We start from the raw sequence: 19,408 nt of genomic DNA, 5'->3' as shown, positions 1-19,408 counted from the left end.
GAGAAGGTTCGTAGGAGTGACTCTAGAATGAGGAATATTTAACATTAACATTCTGTGACAACGTAAACTAACCTAACCTAAATAAAGATTTCGAATATATTTAGGACTATTCTCCTAAAGTATTTTAGTGCGGTCACCCACTTCTGTTTCACAACTAAATATAAAAATAATTGGTACTTGTTTTTTACAAATATAATACGAGGCGTATCCAGAAAGTAGGTGTACTGAGGCTCTCACGACCAAATGAATTTTATTTTCGACATGTTGGCTACACTTACGTGTAGCCTGACTCTTCCCCTCGTCAACAAGACAGGTTAAAGGTCAGTACCAGGGGGCTATAACTCCGAGAAAAAAGTGGGTCAGAAAAAAAGACACGGTAAATCTCTATGGCTGTGTATCTGTGATGTATATTTTCCACAAACCAGTGCGAACTTCATGCATGTTTATAGGCCGCTGTCAAAACATGAAAATGTCAAAAAATGTTAAGTGCGATGTGAAAGGATGTACGGACAATACATCGATTCGACATCGGTTTCCGAGTTTTAAGGAGTACCCTAGTCTTTTTCGCAAATGGTCAATACGGATTGATAGATTAGGATTTATTACGAAATACAAAAATCTTCTGTGTTTTTCATTTTTCTGTTAAAAGCAGAGAAATATCAAAATTCGTTACTGTCGTAAAAAAACATTTCATATTTGATAATCTTATAAATGTTCTTCCTTTATTTAAAGGATTTTAAGTCATTTTAGTTTATTTTTACGACAGGTTGATTGTTCATCTCAGAACAAAATTTTAGGCTAGTGAATGGGATTGGCTCCGAATGAGAATTATATTGTCTATGGTTACGCCTTTTTTATAGTTTCTATCCTAGTCGATGGTGAGTATGTGTAGTAGTGACGTATATTTTTCAGTTACAGACTTTTATCTATGGCAAACATTAGGACCCATGGGCTCAGTACTAAAAACCCGAAGATATTGATCTAGTGAGTGGTTCATTTATGGTCAGTACGTTCAGAAGTGTCGACGCGACAACACGTTTCGTGAAAAATGTCAATCCAATCTCCCGCCAAGTGCGAAATACATATCATCGTTTATCACGTTTGGAAGGGAAAACCTCCGTTTGAGGTTTGTAATGAGGTGAAAACTGCATATAGTGATACAGCTATAAATCGTACGAGTGTGTACAAGTGGTATCGCGAGTTTAAAAACGGTCCTCATCTCTTCACCCCCCGCCAAAAAGTTCAAAACCACAATTTCAGCCAAGAAAATCATGGTATCCGTGTTTTGGGACAGTCAAGGCATAATTTTGAATGAATATCTGCCTCAAGGGGAGACCATCAACTCTGCAAGATACTGTAAGACCCTAAAAAAATTGCGGAAGGCGATTCAAAACAAGAGGAAAGGCATGCCGAAAAAGGGAGTCAGCCTTCTGCACGACAATGCCAGACCACACACGGCCAACGCCACGAAGGAACTGCTTGCCTCGTTTAAATGGGATATCCTGAACCACCCCGCGCATTCCTCTGACCTAGATCCTTCAGATTATTATCTCTTCACCTCCCTGAAGCTGTATATGGGTGGAAAAAGGTTTTCAACCGATGAGGAGGTAAAGGAGGAGGTGGAGAAGTGGACGAAGGGGTTGGCGGGAAACTTCTTCGAGGAAGGCATCAAAAATTGATACCCCGCTTCACCACCTGCATTGAGAGGAATGGCGACTATGTCTAAAAATAGCTTACATATGTACTACGGTAACCATGTAATTTTTTTGTTTCAATAAAAAAATTTGTAACCTACAAAAATTCAGTACACTTACTTTCTGGATACGCCTCGTATTTTCAAAATGCCTGTATTTTTCTTCAATCATACATTTCTCTTTTACTAGGAATCAAAACCTTTGATTGTGTGTTAGTAAGTGGATATAAATCAACATAACTTAAAATAAAGCGATTATTAATATAAAAATAATAAACAGATAAATTACTAATCAGTATACTTTATGTCTTGTGATATTGTGAATTGGAAAACATTATCATTAAACAAGTGTGGTACACACTCATAACTCAAAACAATGCTATCATGATTTTACTTGCCTCGAAAAACAACCATTTTTATGTTGCATAAGAATCCCAACAGCTGAAAGCCAAGGGATTTTATCTTCTATTCGATTAATATTGCGAGTGGAATAATACATTCATAATTTGATTGAATCATATCCAAGCCATGTCAGGAAATAATTAATTTCTAAGTGGGCTATTTACAAATTATCTTACACTATGGAAAAATATGAACTGCACTAACGATTATATCGAATTGCAAAAATCTTACGCATTTGAGTAGATAATAATAATAATAAAATTACATTTGTACATCGCAATTTTGTGACATTCCCATACAAGTGCGATTTTCTTAACCCCTAGCGTGCGTCTGGCTTCATTAGCAATCCAGTAAAGCTTAAACTGTCTTAATACAAGCGTGTTTATCTGAAGCGACCTGCCAGGTAAGTATAAGTTTTAAAAAAGTCTTGACGTGTACTCTCTGTTTCCTTAGAACGCCGTTCCCACGGCGTTCTAAGGAAACAGAGAGTGGTGGACAATCTCCAATATATCTGTTTGTAAATAATTAAATATAGCCTAGGTAGTCAGAATTTTCACAAATAACGACTCTACAATTATTATTTATTTATTGTTTTGGTGTTTAATTCGTAGAACTCCATTTAATTTTTTAAATAAATTTAAAATAAATCTAATTTAATAATGTTATTATAATTATTAAGTTCTGCAAGTATTTCTGTTATTTTTACAGTTTTTTAATGTAAAGAAAGAAAAGAAAGTAATTTGTTTCAACACAATTTTTTATGAGTTGGAATAACTCTTTTCTTATTAATAACATTATTAATTTTGATTTATTTTAAATCTACAATTATGATTAAATAATTGATAAAATTATTATGATTAATATTACGGCTTAACGGTTAAGTTCAACGTAATTAACAAACTTTCTAGAAATCCGAACATTAGCATAATACAACATATCAACCCCCTCTACAATATTCGTAGGCTGATCGAATCCCATATTTTTTTAATCCCACGGTATTGCGGGATAGAATATAGAAACGGAATTTTATGAACACTTTATAAATAAGATCGTATAAAATATAAAAACACAACTGTCACAGAAATCTCCAGTCATTTGAGATCAATCATCTTTGTTACTAGTAATATTATTAAAAGTTCGCCGGAAACGAAACGAGTAAGTATTTTAAGAAAGTTTTGATAAAAAATAAGATCTTTAAAACCGACTATGGAGATTTCTGTCACCAATACGTGAACGGACATTACGCTACAACCCGCAAGGATAAAAATGAGTATTCCTAATTTATTAATAATAGATTTAAATTATCGGTAATCCGGTTAAAACGGGATTGCAGGTCTTAATTAATGAATTAACAGGTTTCTTGATAAACTTTGAGCAAATTACGAATTTATGTTCACGCTGTCGTAACACGTGTTCACGAAAATCCGAATATTCACGTGTGTGTTCCGACATCGAAAACGACCAATTGTCACTAATAATGTCTTCAATGATTAAATATTTCATTTTGAGGTTATTCTTAGTTATAAAAAAAACTTGATGGTCGTTTTACAGCGCCATGTTGTTTACGAAAAATCACCTTAAGGCGAAGCTTAATGCCAAATCACTATTTTGATTAATCTTTATAACGAATTGGTGTACATTATGAATACCAAAAAATATGGTTTAGATAAATTGAAGGTTTTCCTATCTCTTCGCTTGAATAGAATACAAATAAAATTATAAATAACTCATTAAAAATATAAATACAAACAACTTCAAAAAATATTTTTTCAATAGAAATGTAAGAACGCATAAAGAAAACAAATTTTAAAAAATACCGTATTATAGCTAAGATTATCTGTAACAGTTTCACTTGATTAACTTTTTTACTTTCTTGTAAAATTATTTACAAAATAAATAAAAACCAGTTTTTTTGCTTGAAATCGAATGTTTCTAGACTCCGTTTGTCAAGCGATTTTGATGCCTATTACCTACGATATAAGGTATACCAAGAATATACATATTTTTGGCTTGTAGCTTTCTCTTAAAAGCGCGTATTCTGCTTGCCATGATATAATTACCAGCCTATGATGGAGTTTCCGACTAATTTACAGTGGCTTTTGTCGACATTGAAAAATGTTTTAGTATATAAATATTTACCATTCATTTTCTAGATAATGATACTTTTTCACCTCCATCTGAATGCGGGTTTGAAATCATTATTAATTGGCGAATTGGTTTAATCAAGAAGGTACGTAATAATCAGTGCCGGTCCTGAAGCAAACGGCGCATGGCGCCACCAAACACTTCAGGGGAGCTATGTTGGGCGTTAGGTATAGGGTTTTCCAATAAGAGGTGTTATTTTGAATAGCCCGCTATTTCGGTAGATGTTACTTTTAAAGCTGTCATTTTTTGACATTTGACAAGTAGAAACTACGCCATTGGTAAATATGGAACGATACACACTTCAAAAACGCCTTGAAATTATTAAAATTCACTATTATTAATTATTAGAATTCCATCGAAAAATCATCTTGAGTGATGAGGCCCATTTCCACCTCGGTGGCTTCGTCAACAAGCAAAACGTCGCATCTGGGGCTCGAAAATCCAAGAGTTATTGTTGAAAAGCCTCTCAATCCTCAGCGTGTGACTGTTTGGTGCGGTTTATGGTCAGGCGGAGTCATTGGACCTTACTTTTTCGAAAATGAGGCTGGAGCAACAGTTACGGTGAATGGATTGTGCTATCGAGAGATGATTAATGATTTTTTATGGCCGGAATTGGACGGTATTGATCTGGACAAAGTTTAATTTTAACAAGACGGCGCTACTGGCCACACAAGCAACGAAAACATAGATTTTTTACGGGAAAAGTTTCTTTGAATATCAAAATAACACATCTTATTGGAAAACCCTGTATTATTAGTGCATTGGCTCCTAGGTTCCTTGGCGCCCTGGCAAGTCTGTTCCAATCGTACCGGCACAGGACCGGAACTGTTAACAATGTCTAAAAAACTTGTAACAAACAATGCTTGGGTTTTGACCTAATATAGAGCGATTTGACGTCGTTAAGTGAGAACTCATTTATTTTTTAGAGATAATACAACGATGTGTCGGACCTTTGCCACATGTTAAATTTGTCTCAGATAAATATCCGGAACTTTCTTGTAATTTTTTTATAAGTTTAACCTAAAAACCAATGTAGTTGTTCCGTGTTATTAAAACTCTGGATACTTTGTAACAATGTGACGTATATTTTTTTTTAAATCATTATCATATCAGTTAACAATTATATTGTTTTAATACAAATAAAAGAATCGTTAATCAGCTCGTCGCAATGGAGTCGTACATCAGCCAGGGGCGGCCCGTGTATACCTTAGAGTAATAATATATACACTCCCAAATATAATAATATTAAGATCATTGGGTATTCAATACATCTAAAAAATCCATTTTTCCGTCTGCAGGGTCATAAGTCATAAATCACAAGTCGTAAGTCATAACTGCATCTGGTAAGCTCTGACTCAAAAAAACCCCGAGCGGTGCACAGCTGCAATCTGGTTGCCATAATATAATGTACTAGTGGACCCTCCAATGCGTAGATATTGCTAATGTCTTTCTCGAACGTCTCCGACTCACCATTCATTGTTGTATATAGCAATGTTACTGTTAAAAAACTACATTACATCGACTCCGTATCTCAATACGGTGCCGACACATTGCGTCAAGCGTTCCTCGGACGTCCCAGACCACTTTCTAAGCACTCCTGGCACTAATTAGAACAAACTTTGAAGTTTTCTGCGATATCGGTTGACTATTTTTCGAGTTTTGCGAGCACAAACACACACAGGCTGATTTTTTATATATTTAATAATAATACATGTTTGGGGAATGCGTTTCACTTTTCGTTTACAGAGGGTTTATACATTTTATTTTTAGTTGGTCAACTTTAAAACTTAAGGCGATGCAGTATGTCGTGTAATATTTTAAATTGAGTCGCTATCAATAACAACCCTTACGTAGATGGCAATAAGGTTTTAATTCCCGCTTAACACCATCCGCCTGTTTTGATTTATCCAAAAAAAATATGGCCAAAAAGTGCCTTTTATTTTATTTTATGGATGTTCAGGCATAAATATTTAATTTTTTTTCTATCATTTTATAAATAACTTATTTTGCCACATTATACAATAAAATCATAACCGAAAATGGGTTCATAAGTGGGAGATTTTGAACTTTAAAGCAGTTTTCGTAGGCCTTTACATTATTTTTTCTGGGCTTATAAAAAGAATTATCTAAAAAAGACTCGATTATTTCAAAGGCCAAGATGTATTCTGCTCGCAGTATTTAATTAAAGCATCTGAAACATTTCTAGGCTACTAAATTTTCAAACCAAAAACAAATGATTTTGCATTACTACGTATGGCTTCGCTTTAATCTACAAAATAGACTTATACACGAGCACAACATTTATAAAAACGTCACAAGTCGACGAACACTATACAAGACAATATATTAAATTGTACACTAATACATTAAATACTGAAAGTCGTAAAAGAAGCAATCATAGGCCATTAGGGTGCACAATGCACAAAAAAATCGATCATTTTGCAATAATTTGCCACATTATACAATAAAATCATAACCGAAAATAGGTTCGTAAGTAGGAGATTTTGAACTTTAAACAGTTTTCATAGGTCTTATACATTATTTTTTTCTGTGCTTATAAAAAGACTTATCTAAAAATTACTCGATTATTTCAAAGGCCAAGATGTATTCTACTCGCAGTATGTAATTAAAGCATCTGAAACATTTCTAGGCGACCAAATTTTCAAACCAAAAACACATGATTTTGCATTACTACGTATGGCATCGCCTTAAGATTTCTAACTAAAAACTTGATCAAATTTGTTGAAAGAAGGTTCACAATTGTCAATTTGCTTTCAAGTAAAATCGAAACGTCTGAACCCGCTGATAGTCAACGGTCGTATATAAAATTTTGTATGGGAATAGAGGGAGACTGGCTAGAATAGGATGGATCGTGAGATTTCATAAAATTTCTATACGAAAGCGTCCAAAATTAACTTCCTTTTTTTCCAATTAACTGGGTCATTTCTCGGAAATCTCCCGAACTCGAACGGGATGTTGGGGGACCCTAGTGACCCCCTACGGGTCATACGTGATTTTTAGCTTCAGGTACCTACGTATAGGTTAACGAACACAATGTTCCAAAAAATATAAAAATCTCTAGAACTATCTTGTATAGTTAAGAATAATGAAATACATTTTTGGAACATTAATGCCATTTACATGTATTGTATTGTCTACGTAAAGACTTTAAACCATTCAATGGATGTATTATTACATACCAAGGATTGTGGGAGAGATTTTTTTTACTCAAATAGGTACCTACGATTTTTTTATTGAACATCCTAAAATGTGGGTCACCGGCGGCCACTGTATCATTAATAACTTCCAACAAAAACCTTTTAATACAATCATCACGAACCATGTGCATCACGAATCACGGTATGTACGCACGAATGCACAAAAAAACATTATCGGGGTACCTGTTTACATATTTATAAATTCATAACTAATTCAATAAAATGAAACAATCGTGCAATAAATGCATGGACGTAACTACCAAAAATGATAGTACCTACCTACAAATTAATTTTTCTTACGTCAGAAAATTTTATATGTGATAATTTATTAGTAAATTATAATGTATTTTTTTTACAATTGGACACCAATAATTCAAATAGAAACAATTATCACAATATTACAATATTTTTTATGATGGAATAACCTCAAATTGAAATATGTATTTAATTTTTCTTCAATCTATCTATATAATTTTTCTTCAATCTATCTATATAATTTTTCTTCAATCTATCTATATAATTTTTCTTCAATCTATCTATATATTTTTTCTTCAATCTATCTATATAATTTTTCTTCAATCTATCTATATAATTTTTCTTCAATCTATCTATATAATTTTTCTTCAATCTATCTATATAATTTTTCTTCAATCTATCTTTATAATTTTTCTTCAATCTATCTATATAATTTTTCTTCAATCTATCTATATAAATAAAAATATAAATGTTCGTTTGTTCAAAATCTTAAATCTCCTAAAGTTCTAAACCGATTGCTTTAAAATTTTCACACAATGTTACATTGGAATACATGCGTGTGTGTTTATATACATACCTATATTATCTAGATGTCACCTGCAAGAGGTAAAAACGTGCTTTAAAAAATAAAAAAAATAAAACAGCGCCATCTGTTGGACGTAAAAGCAATACGCGCTATTGTTTTTCTATCTGTACAGATAGACCTAGCCACAGCAATACGTGGCGGGGTACAGATAGTGATTAAATAAAATTTACTATTCGCTTTATGACATCTATCTCTAGTTCCCTCCAAAATTATTTTAAATAATTCGCCAACCGATCTAGCAATAATTTGTTAACAAAAACCTTTATGTCAAACAAATTAATCATCCAGAGGAATAGAAACTCTTCATTTGGGCATAATTGTCCCACTGGTTCTGGACAATTCATGTGCGGTTTCGCATAAAATTAAAATTAAAGTCAATATCATTAAAAATATATATTATATTGACGACTTTTTCAAAGGTAGGTATGACGTTAGGTACACGACAGAGAAGAAAACTACGACACACCTTTTGTCAAAGGTAAAAAGAAAGTTGATCAATATTAATGCTATTTCTGTATTAACTACCTGAACAAACAATCAATCATCGACCATCGCAAACAAAAATAGACGTACAACATACACGTAGAGCAGCGGTGCACAAACCGCGGTCCGCGAACACATTCCGAACTTTACAACAACAATGTTTATCAACAGGGCATTGGAGACAATTGGAGTATCAAAGGAATATAATCAGAGTCGTCAAATAAATAAATTCGCCTACGGCGCAGAGCTTTTCTGGATTCCATTTTACAAATTCCAACATATTTCTTCACAAAATTTTGTTGGGTATCTGATTTTTTGAACGATAAAAATCAATCGAATTTATTATTTTATTTTATTTATTATAAGATAATATATTACAAAATAATAACAAAATTATAATGTATTATTCCCAGTGAGTTTACAAAACTCATTTCGAGAAAGACAACATTAGATTTAAGACAAGACAACATAAATACATTATAATAAATAAACTCAGATGTTATTATAGAGTTCCAAAGAAAGATTGTGTTAGTCATTAATAAAACTGCTGAGGAAATAGCTTTTAAGAGCTTTTGCCAATGTTTTTGTTGTTCGTTGCCGGAAGTTTTAAATTACTAGATAATGCGTTGTATTGCTTATGTGCAATGTATTGTAAGGAGTTATTTAGTTTCGTGACTTTGGGCCTAGCAAAATGACTCGAATAGTCTAAATTCTTGATCTGTACAATAATTTTTTAATAGAATCTTTGCTTCGATCGCTAACAGGGCTACTTAAATTCACACATTAAATAATCTCATTTCTCGTTTTCTAATTCTTCTGCATTCTAGAAAATAACTACCATTGAAAGAGTCCGACGCAAATTTTTGTAGTTTATTAATTTTAGGCTTAGAATTCCTTTAGAATCAATAGATTATGATTTTTTACTACATTCTAATTTAATTAAGATTAGACCCCAGTTAGAATTTAACCAACCATTTGGAATGCACTTTACAATCTATTTTTTGTCCTGCCACAGACCGCCTTCTATGTAGGGAAGTTAAGATTTGTGGTTGAATGTATATTTGGATGATAAATCTGATAAACAAATTCGTTGATTTTTTTAAACTATCTTATATTTCAAGCTGTAACCAACCATACACATTCACAAAATTTAATGAAATCGGTTGGGCGGTTACGGAGATTAGCATGTACGAACACAGTGTCTCGTGATTTTTATATACGAGTATTAAGATAGAAATTGTACCGGTTTCCGGGTTCTATGATCAAAATATTTTACTATTTCCGTTGTTCGAAAGGTTATCAAAACAAACTCTTCAATATTTAAATCAGTCGCCCAAAATTACAGCGTACAACGACACAAACATGTTATCGCCTACGGCGCTTTATTTTGCGTTCTTTGATTGAATATAAAAAAATACGATTTACAGAAACAAAGTTAACAAACTTTACCTCATAAAAAATCTACACTGAAAGCTGTAGGTTTTCTAACTTCTGTGGTCCACGAACAAATTTAAAATTGGTAAATTGGCCCTCTAGTAAAAAGGTTATGCATCACTGACCTAGAGTCTATATCTAAAATCGCACACCCGAAATTATCTGCTATAAAGTCAAATTAATAATATATTATGTTAAACTGACTTTGAAGACTGACATCGGACTTAGAGGTTGTAGATTGTGTAGTTTTTAGGTACATAAATATAATATATAGAGTATATGAATAGTATACAATTTAAAGTCGTCATTAATGAAGATGTTTATTATTATTAAAATTTATTTATTTATGACATACACACTGATACAAACTTACATTTTTACGTAGAATTTCAAGTTTAACTGTTTTTTTTTAATTTAATTTTATTTGAATGAAATAAGAAGGTAAAATAGATGGAAGTAATGTTGGAAGAAAGAAAGATGCCCGCACAAGAGTCGCAACTGCTCCTAACCGTCTGGAGTCAGTGAAACTATGGCATCCCGAATTGCAGTATTTTGTGAGGCTGAACGTAGTGGGGAGAATAAGGAGATGGGGAAGGTGAAGGTAGTCATATCTGGTCGCCAAACACGGCGAAAGCCATTTCAAACAACCTTTAAATTCTGAACGGTGGTCTTACACCAGGGCGATACTGAGAGTATCTTCCACTCTGGAACGTGACGCAAGTAAACTCTGTACATTATTTTAAATGAATAAATTGTGAAATAAAACAAATTGATTAAATAAAATTTACATGCTCACTCCGGGATTTGAAGCCTCTACCTTCGGCTTGCTAGTCGAGAGCCTTACCCCTCGACCAAGAAGGCCGTCATACCTACCTACGATAGTTGAATAGATTTTTCTATGATTTTACTTTATTATAGTTAAAGAAATATATAAACGTTTCGCTTTCTAACTAATAATAAAAAATACACATCTACGATAAATTAATATGGCATTAATAATTTTACATAATAATAATAATAATAATAATATCTTTATTTAGGAAAGTTTACACATTACAACTATACATACATATTAAGGTGTACATTAATTTGTAACTTTTATATTTAAGGTTATAAATTTAACAAAAATTAAGAACTATTTATACAAACATAATATTTTGAAGGTAAATAGAAAATAAAAGCACAGTTGTGGTTTCTCAAATACCGCCTCACTAGGCTAGCCTGTGTTGAGGCAGAATTATTTGTGTTAGTTCCTAATACCATTGAACATACCTATACTTGTATTAAGAAGTATTCGCTCAATAATGTGGTGACTTCAATAATTGCAAATTTGGGTGAATGCACCGGTAAAGGCCCTATTCTTATTTTTAATCCAAATTTTTACATTATCTTTGTAATTTTTTTGTGAATCACTTTGTTTTATGCTGTCTGGAAGAATGTTGTAGAGTCTTGTCGCAAAGTATTTAAAATTTCGTTGACCAAACGTAGTATGTGTTTTCGGAATTTGTAATAAGATTTTGTTATTGCTTCGAGTACATCGTGTATTTGAACTTTTTATGTAGTAATTATTTATATTTGAGTATAGATGAGTTAATGTAGCAATAATAAAAAATAATATCCCATCTTGAAATAATTCCAAACTAAAACACATTACGAGGATAATGTCTTTCCTTATCTTAAGATTGAACAGTTTTTTTAATGTATTTATTCGATTCTCTGTTCTATCGCTATCGGGAAGAAGATTGTGCATTGTGCACCCTAATGGCCTATGATTGCTTCTTTTACGACTTTCAGTATTTAATGTATTAGTGTACAATTTAATATATTGTCTTGTATAGTGTTCGTCGACTTGTGACGTTTTTATAAATGTTGTGCTCGTGTATAAGTCTATTTTGTAGATTAAAGCGAAGCCATACGTAGTAATGCAAAATCATTTGTTTTTGGTTTGAAAATTTAGTAGCCTAGAAATGTTTCAGATGCTTTAATTAAATACTGCGAGCAGAATACATCTTGGCCTTTGAAATAATCGAGTCTTTTTTAGATAATTCTTTTTATAAGCCCAGAAAAAATAATGTAAAGGCCTACGAAAACTGCTTTAAAGTTCAAAATCTCCCACTTATGAACCCATTTTCGGTTATGATTTTATTGTATAATGTGGCAAAATAAGTTATTTATAAAATGATAGAAAAAAAATTAAATATTTATGCCTGAACATCAACAAAATAAAATAAAAGGCACTTTTTGGCTAAGTTTTTTTCTTGCATAAATCAAAACAGGCGGATGGTGTTAAGCGGGAATTTAAACCTTATCGCCATCTACGTAAGGGTTGTTATCGATAGCGGCTCAATTAAAAATATTACACGACGTAGTGCATCGCCTTGAGGGTAAACGTTAAAGTACGTTGTAATCTACGCGTTCACAGGTGGCGCTAATTTAATGATTTTTATTAAAATACACTTTTTGCAAGTTATGCTTTAAAATATTAAGAGGAATTATTTGTTTGCGTAGGCACATACGCATAAAGAATATAAATAAATAGTTTTATCCATATAAAAACTCAATTCTTTCAAAAATATTTCTGGCTAAGGGTAATATAACAGCATACATTCAGTGGTAGGATTTATATACTCGGCACGCCACACAGAAAGAGGGCATAAAAATAACCGTTTTTCTACTTATAACAGTGTTGTTGCGGGATTGCGAAATATCAAATGGAAGTACATATTATATTAATTAATTACGATACGGGTAGATTTCAAGGCAATCTAATTATTGAACAAACATTGTGTTTGCCCAATACATAATAATATGTATTATGTAGGTCATAGGCTCTGAACAGATCATTCCTAGAAGTAATATCTATATCAATTTGCAAATAAAACCGATATCGCCAATTCGCCCTAGAAATGTTAATGAAATAGATAATCTGTTTAAAAAAGTGGTTTGATATTTTTTTAAATGTTTGATCATTCAAGTGAGGGAAAATTAAACTTACTTCGGGCACACAGAGACACTCACAACTCACTTCGATCATGCTTCTATCTTAATATCTCTTTGGTATTTAGGATTTACGCAGTTTGGTCTCATTTCCAACATTAGACATAGATAGGTATTTTTATGCAAATTGAAACGCCCTCGAGGTGATTTTTCACGAAAATGGCACTGTATAAATTAGCTAAATATTATTGTTATGAGACATGGACATATGCACTTTGCTCATTCCGGAAATTGTCACATGTAGGTATTTCTACGCATATGGGACATGGACGTAGGCATTTTGCTCACTCCCGAAATTAGACATTTGTATGTATTTCTACGCATATGGAACATGGACAGGACATAGGCACTTTGCTCATTCCCGAAATTTGACATTTGTTGGTATTTCTACGCATATGGGACATGGTCATAGGCACTTTACTCATTCCCGAAATTGGACATATTATGTAAGCATTTCTATGCATATGGGACATGGACATAGGCACTTTGGTCATTCCCGAAATTGGACACAGATAGGTAATTCTACGCATACGGGACATAGACATAGGCACTTTGCTCATTCCCGAAATTGGACATATGTAGGCATTTCTACGCATATGGGACATGGACATGGGCGCTTTGCGCATTCCCAAAATAGGACGTAGGTGGGTAATTCTATGCACATAGAAGTAGGCACTTTGCTCATTCCCAAAACTGGACATAGATGAGTAATTCTATGCATATAGACATAGGCGCTCTGCTCATTCCCAAAATAGGACATAGGTGGGTAATTCTATGCGCATAGACGTTGGCACTTTGCTCATTCTCAAAACTGGACATAGATCGGTAATTATATGCATATAGACATAGGCACTTCGCATATTCCCGAAATTGGACATAGTTAATTTAATATAAATTTTTTTCTCTGTCGAAATATAATTTAATTTAGGTTATAGTCAAATATAATGGATTGTAATAGTGCGGATAGTAACTGATGCAGATCCATAAAAAATGACAAAAAGGTTATCAATTGAACAAAGTGTTCCGATTAACCCCGAAGTCAAAGGTGGTAGATATTGATAATGTTCGAGTTATTTTTAGACAAACTTATCAATAATCACTGCTACAATAACCGTCATTTTTTACATAGTCTATAAATGTTATGTTCAATTCATATTTATTTATTTTAGCACATTTTCTAAATAAGAACAGAAACTGTCCAAAATACTTTGTGGAGATTCTTGAACTTGTTTGCTTATTACAAACACACAAATTATTAGATATAATATACATATATTGTTATGATGTAAAGTATATTTAAAAAAATGCGATCTAGGAATTTTCTAACGTATTTCAATTTTTTATATTTTAATGCATTGTATTTTTTTAAATTACCCCTTTTTTAACTAGGTATTTCGTTTTACTATTTTTTTTTGGGATTAGCTTTTAGAATTAGGGAAAATTCTATAAGCCGTGGGAAGTACCATTTGATGATTAAAGTAAGTATGTCATTTTTGTGCAGAAATGTATTTCCGGATATAAATTAAATGGTTTGGTAGTAGAATCTTATTATTAATTTATTTAGCACATGAAAAATATTTTCATAGGTAATTAGATGAGTAAACAGGAAGCAATCACCGATCATTAGATTAATTACAATAATTATAAAATTTGAGAAATATAATATAAATGGGTTGGTATCGAGTCTGGGTCCAACCCAGGAGTCGTGAGTTCAATTCCTCGGCTGGCTAAGTTCTACACACAACACAAGCAACATTTTCTTACTATGGTGGGGGAAGGAGATTTTCTAAATAATTATTGTCAGGTTATTCGTAACCCGGGAATTTAAAAAAATAAAAGTATTTACTAAAGAAAATAAAGAAGGATTGCTAGTTTATTAAGAATCTCTTCAAATTATTGGTAATCCGGTTAAAGAAGGGATTGCAGGCGCTTAACGAATGCGTTTATAGGTTTTCTGATAAAATTTTGGTAGAACAGGAAAATGTTATCAAGATGTCAGAACTCGTGTTCATAAAAATTTTAATATTTTCGTATTTCGTCATTATATATTGTCAAGGCAAATGCAGGTGATCCGATAGATTAGGAATTTATTAAAAGTTTATCAGGAAACGCCCTGCAATCCCGTTTTTAAGAGAATTACCGATAATTTAAAAAAAAATATTTGTGTATTAGCAAAACTTATTTTTCTCTAATTTAAATATTAGAATAATTTTTTTAGTGAAAATTCTTGATTCGAGCAAATCAATTTGTTGCATAAAATATGTGCATCTTCATTTGTCCATCACGCAATTCATAAAATCTATGTTATTTTCTGTTTTTTTTTAAGGTTGGGTAACCGTTCAATCATTACAAGAGAGGCATAAACCGAGTCTATATAATGATGTATATAAACTGAATAGTTACGAACATCTTTTTCCTTTCTCTTGGTACAAATTACCGTTTCACTTCCTGCCTATAATAATTAATGACTAGAGTAAAACTGAATATGTCTTGTTTTATTACTTACCATCACTAGATTTGCGATCTTTCAGTTCTATTTTCACCGTTTCTCGTTCGTTTTCAGTCATTTTTTAATCACTTTTATTTATTTTTAATTATTAAATCACTGATTTCAATTTTTGTTCAAGTTCATAATACCCTTACTGTCGAAAAGGAGAAAAATATAAACAATACGTAGTTATTTACCAGAATAAATTGAATGAAAATACAACCACCATTTAGATAAAAACATGTTTTTAGTTATTCTGAATAACAAAACACGGAAAACAAGTCTTGTTAAAACGAATTATTCCGTAAGAAAATATCTGAATCTTACAAATAAATAGTTTTAAAACTATTAAATTGCTACCAAAATACAAATGAATGCATTATTATCAATCAATCGTAAATGCATTTTCCCGACGTTCTATTCATTACGATGGAAAATTTCACACAGTTTGCACAATAATCTTAATAAGCTAAGAAAAGATCTTAAAATAAGTTATTTATTACTAATGTTATATCAAACACTCGATGTGATCATTCAAAATCATTAATTTGAAATTTTCTTTAGTACTGTTAAATCTTTTTTTAATAATTTGGATCAACAGCCTTATTATTTTTATAATATTGACACTCATCTAAAAAAAACCGTACGAACCATTTCACAGATCGCGGACTTCTGTAAATATTGTGAAATAAAAACATAATATAACAAGTATAATTTATTTCTTAAGCCGTCCTAACTGTTAAATCTAATTTATAATAGTTTTAAGTTATTTTCTAAAATTTCAAGCGCCCTTTAGAATGTATCTAACGAAAATGGTGCTATATTTGAGAATATTTGAGGATATTTGAGAAAAAAATTAGTATTACAAAAAATCGCGTTTTTATAAAGTTAAAAATATTTATATTTTGAGTTAGAAAATGTATTTTCTAATTTACACTAGAGATTCAATTTCTCCACACGCAACTTGGACCATCACTTGTAGCACTCCGAGAACCTTGTGACCCGCGCAGGCACTAGACTTGACTGTAGCGACTGTGGTCTGCCTACTGTTGCCTGTTGACTACCAGATTAACTATATTGAAACTTATTTCCCATTGCAAGGTACAGACGGTATACACTATAGGATTCTGCTCTCAATCGCCTTCTCTACTTCTAGACATCAAAGAATATTATTATTAATTAACCCTTAATCGGAATCGTCATGTTGACAATCGTATTTGGAATCGAGGGTTCAAACGGACCCAACATTAAAATACCTACTAATTTCTTAGTAAATAATAAAAATAATATATTTGTAATAAGCATTTACTTTGTGGCTCGTCATAATTTACAATAAAAGATATAAATTTGTTTTAGACCACTTTAATTTTAATTGTACTCTACCGGTTTCGGAAGCACCCTTCCTTCGTCAGGAGAATATTAAAACTTTTTTTAATATTCTCGTTTTAATATTCTCCTGACGAAGGAAGGGTGCTTCCGAAACCGATAGAGTACAATTAAAATTAAAGTGGTCTAAAACAAATTTATATTTTTTATTGTAAGGTGAGTTGGGGTAAGAGCACTGTATAAAATGAATAGATGAAGTTTAAAGTAATCCCATACGTCACAGCATTATCCCATCGCATTAAAATTTTTACACGAGGAATATTAACTATTCCTTAATCAAATTGTTTTATCGCAAGAAGTTAATCTGCTGTTTTTATTAGATTTTTAAGTATTCAAAAAAAAAAGGTCTTGATAGATCCACTTACCCCGCCTCCGGGGTAAGTGGATCTATCCTCAATATTTTGATTTTTGGCTAAAAGAATAAAAATGTTTAATTGCCAATCCAATCAAACGCACTAAACACACAATTTCGCCATTTGAAAATATTGAATATAGTGGAATATACGTCATAAATCAAACATTATTTGGCAGATTGGGGTAAGTGCAACATTTTATGACTAGTGATGGGGCAATGAAAACAAACTTTTTTTTTAATGTATTAGTATTATTTTTCACAATATTTACTAACAATGTTATTATAATTATATATATTTACTACTAATAACTGAACTTAACATGTTTTTATAGGAACTAATATTTTGGTTACTAGATTTTAAAAAATTACACAATATGTGGAAATAATAACGCCTTTGCGGAACCTTTTGTTTCCGACATTAAAATGATAAAAAATAAAAAAATAAAATTTCTTTTACAGGTAAGAGTTTATCTCATACAAAATCCCTTATTGAATATTAAAACCATTAAAGGACATTTTGAAAACGAATTCTCCTCTTCTCCCAGTTAAAGGGTTTGGAAAAACAGATATAATATCTGCGTTATAAATATCGGATACGTCATCAACATTCGGGAATGAAAATACGTTATGATTTTCTCTGGTTAAATGTGAAACCCTTCGTACATATTTGACTGTCTTCTTATATTCATCATTTTTTATAATATTTCCTATGTAGTGTTTGAGGCTCTTCTTCGCTATAAATTTAGTAAGTATCCAATCACCAACTTTTGTCTCAACGTTTAAATTTGGTTGTACATCCAGTTCTTGCAAAATGCCATTATGGTCAATAGACAGAACATCATCTAAAGGTACGTTATTTTGATTGTCTTCCACGTCTTCCATTAATAGATTTTGGAAATAGTCGCATTCATCTTCAGAACTAGACTTCCAATCAGATTCGCTGACAGATGTTTCGGACGCCAGGCTAGGCGTTTTTTTTGTGATATTTTTTTTATTCAATTTTTTATTAATCACTTTAGACTTCTTGCTTGAACAAATTTTCTTCTTCGAATCATTTAGTTTATTTTTTAAACGCTCTACGACATCATCATATGTTATAACCTCCGCACCATGTGCAACTTTCGTCTTTTTTACTTTAGCAGGTTCGTTTTTTTGTATAGATCTCAGCATAAGCTCTTCAAATGATTGTTTGACCTTTACAGAACACAGAAAATCTGAATTAGCTGTTTTAATTATTCGGTCTTCTAAAATTTTAATCTTCTTCAACGGGTTAAGGGAGTGATTTTTGGTAGTATAAGTAGAAGACTCGGAATACTGAATTGGGTCATTTCCAACATGTGATACAAATTGTTCTTTAAAAGGTTTGACTTCTTTAGATGTGGAAGGTATGGCATAAAATTTTTCAATATTTTCTATATTTTCTATTGATGATAGTGGATTTTCAGGTAATGTTTTTGTTGGTTGCGCATTCCAATTGTGACTTGGTTTATCTATTTTTATGTTTTCCTCATCAATACACATTTCAAAATCAGTAGTAGTTATTATTTCTATGTCTGATACATTCATTAATTTTTTTTTAGAATCATATTTTAGCCAGCGTGCTAAAGATACAGGATCGCATTTTTCCATATTTATAGCCATCCTATCTAGTGGATGAATTCCACTTTTTTTGAAACCATTTTTTATTACCTGAGGATCAAGATTATTCCATATATCTGTTAAAATCAATGAAAAAATTTTTTTTGGTAGTTTGGAACCTACATGCAGGCGTTGCCATTTCACAAGTTTTTCATCCCAAGCATCTTTCATTGATTTCATCACACTTAGGTCTAATGGCTGGAGTATGTGACTGGAATGAGGTGGTAATTTTAATATGGTTACATTCTGTTTTCTGGCCTCCTCAATTAGACTTAAGCTTATGTGTGTAGTATGGCCATCATAAATAAGTAGAATTGGACGGACTGGC

At 31.9% G+C, this 19,408-nt stretch overlaps 1 protein-coding gene across 3 annotated transcripts in view; it reads right to left on the bottom strand.

Annotated features, from left to right (window-relative positions):
• LOC149420061 (organic cation transporter protein-like) overlaps window positions 1–16,760 on the bottom strand; it is a 38,306-nt gene extending 21,546 nt beyond the window's left edge. Inside the window, exons 1-2 of one of the 3 annotated variants that reach the window (XM_089637464.1) lie at window positions 16,637–16,760; window positions 15,720–15,855 (exon numbers count right to left, since the gene is read on the bottom strand). In XM_089637464.1, the coding sequence (XP_089493590.1) occupies window positions 15,720–15,780 (61 nt within the window). In that variant the 5' untranslated portion in view covers window positions 15,781–15,855; window positions 16,637–16,760. Of the gene's footprint in view, window positions 1–15,719; window positions 15,856–16,567 lie in introns of all 3 variants that reach the window. The other 2 variants (XM_089637465.1, XM_089637466.1) reach the window with 2 other exon arrangements.
• Between the last annotated feature and the right edge of the window lie 2,648 nt (window positions 16,761–19,408).

This window comes from Hesperophylax consimilis, chromosome 11, assembly GCF_061612785.1.
Source record: "Hesperophylax consimilis isolate HC1 chromosome 11, BYU_Hcon_1.0, whole genome shotgun sequence".
In the NCBI taxonomy this organism is placed as follows: domain Eukaryota; kingdom Metazoa; phylum Arthropoda; class Insecta; order Trichoptera; family Limnephilidae; genus Hesperophylax; species Hesperophylax consimilis.
The sequence above is the reverse complement of the archived record's forward strand: the minus strand, read 5'-3'. Positions and strand labels throughout refer to the sequence as shown.